The following is a 7,632-nucleotide window of genomic DNA, read 5'->3' as shown; positions in this document are numbered from 1 at the left end:
TCGCTATTCTTGTGGTTAGTTTTTCCTACCGCAATATTGCGAGCAGTTTTGGCTAAAAGACACACAACTGACGTGGTTGATGACGCTGCTTTGTTAATTATGCACACCCTTAAAACGCCCGTTTTGACCTTTAAGCACGCCTGCGTTCTGAACTCCACTCCCCGTTTTCAATCACCTTCCCCTGTTACCATCCACATATGCCTCATTCTGTCACTCAAAATAGCAGGCATTCGCTATATAGCGAACAAACGATTTTCGGACGCACTGACTGGTTCGCACATGCGTATTATAAACCGTACGCATGCACAGATGGGCGAACATCGCTCGGAATGAGCGTACTGCCGCTTATGAGCGGCTCTGAATCAGGCCCTTAGTTCTTCATGTTCTTCGTGTGCCCAGCATAAATCCTCACGTCAGGCACCAGCTGGTGAGTTATTGCCACTACCTATTCCATCACGTCCATGAACGCATCTCTCCATGGACTTCGTCACAGATCTGCCGAATTCTCAAGGGTTCACTACCATCTGGGTAGTAGTAGACCGATTCTCTAAAATGGTCCATTACATACCACTAAAGAAATTGCCTTCTGCCCCTGACCTGGCTCACTTGTTCGTTCAACATATTTTCTGTCTCCATGGTCTTCCAGCTGAGATAGTCTCTGACCGTGGTGTTCAGTTCACAGCAAAATTTTGGAGAGCCTTATGTCCTGTATTGGAAGTAAAGCTAAATTTTTCTACGGCTTATCACCCACAAAGCAACGGTTCCACTGAGAGGGTTAATCAAGAACTTGAGACCTTCCTGAGGATTTTTATGACATCTTCCCAGGACAATTGGTCTGCATTGCTGCCATGGGCTGAATTTGCTCATAACGCCTCCTACCACTCTTCCATGAACCAAACACCATTCCAAGTGGTCTACAGCCTTCATCCTCGGGTCCCTGAATTTCAAAGCCTGCCCATCCTTGATGTCCCAGCTGTAGAAGACACTGTACGGAAATTTGCTTCAATCTGGTCTCAAGTTCGTACTGACCTGGAGAAGGCGTCCTCCCATTACAAATTTCAAGCTGATAAGAAGTGTAGGAAAATACCACGTATGCAAGTTGGAGACCAGGTCTTGTTGTCCAACTGGAACCTACGTCTTCGAGTGCCATCCTTGAAATTTGCTCCATGCTTCATAGGGCCCTTCTCCATCATAGAAGTCATTAACCTCGTGGCTTATCGCCTTCAACTACCCCCTTATCTGAAAATTCCCAATTCCTTTCATGTCTCCCTGTTGAAACCCCTGGTGCTAAACAAATTTCACAGAGTCCTGCCTGCTTCTCCCCATGTCCAGACTGAAAGCGGCATAGAGATTGAGGTCTCCCAGGTCTTGGATTCCCATCTCTGCAGAGGACATTTGCAGTACCTACTGGAGGGGCTACGGCCCAGAGGAATGTTGTTGGACCAATGCCCGAGATGTCCATTCTCCTGCACTCATCAAGAGGTTCCATGCTGCCCGTCCGGAGAAGCCTGGTGAGTGTCCTGAGGCCACCCATAAGGGGGGTAGTGTCACGGCCAGGGTTTCTCGGCATGGTAGTCACGGGTATTACCTGTGAGGCCGTTATGGCGGGGGGTCTCTGGCAGCGGTGCTGGTGTTTGGTGAGGGGCATTGGCTGCATGTGGTTCTGTGCGGGCACATTGTCACTAGGCCTGGTGAGGTCGGGTGGTGTTTCCGTTCCGTTGGCATGGGCGCCGCCATCTTGCCTGTGGCCATGTCATTCCGGCTGTCCAATCCTGGTAGGTCATGTGCTCATTCCAGCCAGTCACAGCGCGGCACTGAGTATTTAGGAAGGTCCAGAGCCTTCCGTCCTTTGCCAGTGCAACGTGTTTCTCAGCTGCAACTGAGAGAGAGTACCTGTGCCTTACCTGCCTGCTTGTATACGCTCCTAGCCTGAACCTTGCCTGCTCCAACCTGCTGGACTTACCCTGCACCCTCCATATACCTTCTTACCTGCCTGAGTACCTGAACCTGCTGTTTCCCTGCACCTTGCTTCTTTTCACTCCCAGCTGGACTTCACTACCTCTGCCTGCATCAGTCACAGCTCACCAAACCTGCATTCAGTTACAGCTCATCAAGCCTGCATTTAGTTACAGCTCATCATACCTGCATTCTGTTTTCAGCTCACCATACTTGTATACTGGATTGTTCCTGCCTGTCACTATCTGGACATTTTCTCATTAACCCCCACTACAGTTATCAAGTGCACTTTAGTGCTATACCTGGACTTTTTCATTTGCCATTCCCATGTCTTCTAAGTCACTTATTAAAAACTCCACTTTTTCATTTAAGTCTGCTTCTGTGTCTGCTCCTATCACCACCCCGGGTCCACAACAAATTCAGAACCTCACACTATGAGGATAATAGCACTTTGGGAAAACTAGCTAAGAATTGTCAATCACAGTCTGACAGTATAAAAACAGACAGATCTATGGTAGAAATGTGTATGTACCAGTAGGATCTGTTGTAGTAAATCTAATATATATATATATATATATATATATATATATATATATACACAGTAGATCACTGGTGACATTGGGATTGTATACAGACTTATGGTGCATACACACGATCAGATTTTTCCTTCAGATATGAACGATAACGATTTAAAAATCGTTCAGTCGTTCATATCTGAAGGAAAATCGTTCATATCTGACATGCCTGAACGATGGACGATCAACGATGCGCGTTCCCGTTTGTCAGATAACGATATCTGACATCTGATGGGTTTGCAGTCAGACTTGGACGATTCCATTCATTTTAATGCAGTCAAAAATCGTTCAATCGTTCAAATCGTTCAAATCGTTCAAAACTTTGGTCAAATCGTTCAAATCGTTCAAATCGTTGAATCGTTCAGTCGTTCATCTGACAAATCTGACAAGTCTGACAAATCTGACCGTGTGTACGCTCCATTATACAAACCACTCTAGGAATACTTGAATTTATGGTCCTAATCACCTCAAATAGCTGTCAAATGGTTTAACACCTATCTGACATATCACTTAATAATTGGCAATAATCTTTTCTCACAAACTATCTGTTCAAAAATGAGCACAACTATTAAGATAAATATTTTTGACCAATTAAGGAGGTCTGATTATTACTGTGTGTGCAATATAAGAACAGAATAAATTGATTCAAGAATGCCAAGAGAATAAATCTAATGTGACATGTGGTGGAATTCGCTAGGGTGTTGCTACATATATATATATACATATATATATATATATATATATATATACACACATATATATATATATTTTTAATCATATATTTTCATACTTTGACACAACTTTTCTATTTTTTTACCCAATTTTCACTGTTTTATTTATTATTATGTAATACCATATTATTAATTTATTAACAATAAAAGTTATATTTTAATATGATAATTTTCTAGTGCACCACTCTTGGATATTTTAGTTCTTCTTTCTATCCATCAACTCCGACTGGTTCTATTCTTTGTGAGTCATGTGATTCTCTTAGTTAAGCTATTGGAAAAGCAGCTAGAGAAAAAGAAGGAGATGAAACAAAGTGATTTTTCTAAATACTGTGTATTGGACTTGTAGATCAAGTTCTGTATTAGCTTCACCAGTACCAAAGGGTTATCAAGATTTGGCAACCATGCCTGATCCTAGTTTTAAAGCATATGTAATGTCTTTCTATCCAACTAACATAGATCTTAAGAGATGCAAAGCACTCCTTAAGAGCAAGTAGTCAGCGGAAGTGGCAAATTACATGACAAAGTCTCCAGCTTCAGTTTCTCCTGCAAGTGTTGCTGCCAGGAGAAAACTAACCTTTTCCCAAAGACCCACTGGTGATGGGGATGAGTAAACTCAGTGCACCAGAGTAAAACAACAGTATAACATGAGTTCAGGCCTAAAATAATTGCCCAAAATGATTGACACCTCTACCTATACTCAATTTGATACAATACCCATCAACAAAATGGTGGAGGATTATTTTAATGATAAAGTAGAATTTAGCTTGTTAGACTATCCCTTTATCACTGGGACAAAAAAAAGGCAATTTGGAGCCCCTGTACAAAGTAGCTGTGCTTTACTTAAGCTGCTACCCTATGGTGTGTACTTGAAAAGAGTGTTTAGCACAGGCTTGTGAGCAATCGGCGTAGGAGGCTACTTCCTAAATATGTGGAAAAACTGATGTTCATAAAAATAAACTACAAATTCCATGAGGAAGACATTTCCCACCAATTACATCACTGTACAGAAACTTTAATGGTTGATTCCAGTGGAGATGAGCTAATATTGTGAGATTATGATATTAACACTGTTGAAGGTGAGGATTCGGATAAGTAGAATGACCTCTTCTAACTGTAGAGAAGATTAACAACACTATTATAGTAGCTGACTTAAGCCCATTGGTAGCTTGTTTTGTGGGGGCCAAAACAAACCAAGCACTTCAGCCACAAAAGTGTTGCTGAAGTGCTTGGTTTGTTAAACTGTGCATGTCCTTTTTAATATTCAACATATCCCAAGGACAATTCCATCTTACACCACTTTTCTTTTCATAATGGGCTGTATTTTTTTTGGGGGGGGGGCATTGGGCATGGTCTTTTTTGCATAGACAAACATTTTTAGTGGTTATTGCTGTAATACACTACTACACATTTTTAAAAAGAAAATAATAATAATAATAATAATAATATAATGTTAATAGTCAAGGATTCCAGACAAGTGTTAGAGAACACAATAATAGGATCCTGACCTGCTGGCCATACTACCCCCCTTCTTCCTCATAATTTTTTTAGTCAATCAATTAAATTAACTAACTAATCAATTCTTCCTTCTTTTACCTTACTTCCACGATATACATATTTCACCTCCATTTCCCTGTACTGCCCATGTGCCCCTGATCTAGTTCTTGATTAATGAAACCATTCTTGGTGTTTATGGGGTTCTATAGTTTATTAAACTGCCATCTTTTCTGCCACTGCTGTGTGACAATGTTTCATAGATGTTCTATAGTCTTTTAAACTGCTGTGTGTTTGTACCTCTGCTCTACTGCTTAGTTTAGCCAGCCAGCTATTGGACAATATTGATGAACAATATTATGAACTGTGAGGTGGTCAAAATTGACTGGAAATGACTGGAAAAGAATGTTATTGAAGTTAATAATACTGTAGGAACAAAAACAGATCCAAATTACATTATTTTAGCTGTGTTTATCAATTTAAAAACACTACAGATCCAAAACCAAAACACATAAGGGTGGTTTTGCAAAACTTAAACCAAAACATGAAGATTAATCCATATCCAAAACCAAAATGCGGGGGTCTGCACACATCTCTAGTACACTTTATGTACTGTGTATAACCAGAGGTGGCACGACGCAATGGAATGATACATTGTTTAGTTCATACACACTGACAATGCAGTGTACTACAGCACAATATGTGGTCCCATGCTTCATTTAGCATCATGGGGCCGTTTAGAGATATGGACATTATCAGTATAGAGTAGTTCCTCACCACACCAAAATTTTTTTTTTAAAATAAATAAATATATAAAAGAGAAAGCTAGGATATTTTCTTGAATACATCTAGTGGAAAAGGTATCATTTAGCTATACACTCTAGAAAATGAACCTTTTATTTTAATCAATAAAAACAAGAAACAACATTGGTCTACTGGAAAAACATTTCTTACGTCAGTGCTACAGTTTTGCAATGTTCACGGATGATTCAATTGCTCTCAGTCCTAGCAAACTTGTTCATTAACAAGCAAATGTAAATGTCATACTCATAATACTTGCAAATGTGGCCCCTGGAGGATGCACAGTCGCTGTGGCTGATGCCACCGTCATGTCCCAAGCATCCACAAAGCCAACTTTGATCCCCCGAAAAACTTCTCTGAGCACCAGATACTGAGAATAACCATGAAAGTCACCAATTCTTTCAATGGGGGCACTGGTTTCTCTGGTGTTTTCGGTTTTGATGATGACTTTGGTGTCAGGGCTCCTGAGGAACAGTCTTTCTGTAGCTGTACGGATGTTGAGAGCCCGTTTAATGTAAAGTGTAAGGGGAAACTGTCTAAAGTGTTGACCCATTGTAATAACGATGATAGTGTCCTTTCCACCAGCATACTGGTCAATTTGACGACTTGTATACATGTCCTCCATGAAGTAGTAGAACATGAAACTCTCTAATGGGAACCCATGTCTTTTGTATGAGATATACATATCTTTATCCATGTTCAAAGCCTCAAGTGTCTTCTCCCAATGATGCCATCCACCTTCATGGTGACGGAAATATTTTGCTACTGAAAGAGCAAAGATAAGATTTAGTGACAACTGAATCAGTAATATCCTGTCTGCAGACAAATAACTAAGCTAAGAGACATTACATGTTTGCTTATCCCTAATATTCAAAAATGTAAATTTATAATTTATTATATCGTTAGTGCTATTCATTTGCAAAAAAAGCCACATTGCTCTGCAGCTGGACAAACTAGTCAAACATAAGAGGTAGACAAAACAAATGTAGACAGGATAATTAAGAGTGAGGAGCACTGTCCTGATGAGAGGAACTGCTATCAATTTGCAAAAGAACACAGGTGAAACAAGAGGAGCAAGAGTGGTTCAGTGTGTAAACTAGGACAGTTGTGAGGTTGTATGTGTGGGTAGTATAGGTGCTAGTACGATAGGTGTGAGGGTGCATTAGTGTGAGGAGGGTAGTGTGAGGGTGTATTAGTGTGGTAGTACATGTTGAGTAGGGTTGGTGGAAGGGTGTATTAGTGTGGGTAGTATCGGTGGGAGTAGGGTAGGCGTGAGCGTGCATTAGTGTGGGTAGTATAGGTGCTAGGATGATAGGTGTAAGGGTGCATTACTGTGAGTAATAAAGGTGTGAGGAAGGTAGTGTGAGGGTGTATTAGTGTAAGCAGTGCAAGTAGGAGTAGGGTAGGTGTAAAGGTGCATTAGTTCAGGTAGTATAGGTGGGAGTAGGGTGGGTGTGAGGTGTATTAATGATGGTAGTATAGGTGTGAGGAGGGTGCTATGAGGGTGTATTAGTGTAGGTAGTACAGGTAGGAGTAGGGTAGGTGAGAAGGTATATTAGTATGGATAGTATAGGTGGGAGTGGGGTAGTGTGAGGGTGTGTTAATGTGGGTAGTATAGGTCATGGTTCATTTTATTAAAACTTGCAACAAGTATAATAATAATAAATACATAAAATGTAAATAAATAATTACATAAAATCAAAAACTTAATAAAAAAAGACAAAAAAATACATAATATTACTTCATATTATACTTTTCCTAACCTAATACAAACACTTATCTACCGTACTACCTATATACAATCCACCACCTGCAAGGGAAAACTGAGCAAGGATTTAGAAACCACCTCAAGTATAAGGAAACTATCTAAATCATACATCAAACCCTAAACTATATTACCCATCTGAACCATACACCATACCTTTTCAGTAGGGCCCAAAGGTACTCATGGTTTACTTGATCAAAAGCCTTAGATTGATCCAATGCCAGTAAATACTTTCCACACTTCTCAGCCCTGCACCGCTCAATGACCTCCCGGACACCTAGGACAGCACTAAAGGTGCTATGGCCCTTCACCG

General features: G+C 40.5%; 1 protein-coding gene across 1 annotated transcript in view; it reads right to left on the bottom strand.

The window, feature by feature from the left end:
• Positions 1-5,774: 5,774 nt before the first annotated feature.
• LOC148505528 (NXPE family member 1-like) overlaps positions 5,775-7,632 on the bottom strand; it is a 58,396-nt gene continuing 56,538 nt past the window's right edge. The window contains exon 5 of the mRNA XM_088448085.1: positions 5,775-6,319. Coding sequence (XP_088304211.1) covers positions 5,775-6,319 — 545 coding nt within the window. The remainder of the gene's footprint in view (positions 6,320-7,632) is intronic.

This window comes from Taudactylus pleione, unplaced genomic scaffold, assembly GCF_031769625.1.
Source record: "Taudactylus pleione unplaced genomic scaffold, aTauple2 ptg000451l, whole genome shotgun sequence".
Classification (NCBI taxonomy): Eukaryota; Metazoa; Chordata; class Amphibia; order Anura; family Myobatrachidae; genus Taudactylus; species Taudactylus pleione.
Note: the sequence above shows the minus strand (reverse complement) of the source record. Positions and strands in the feature narration are given on the sequence as shown.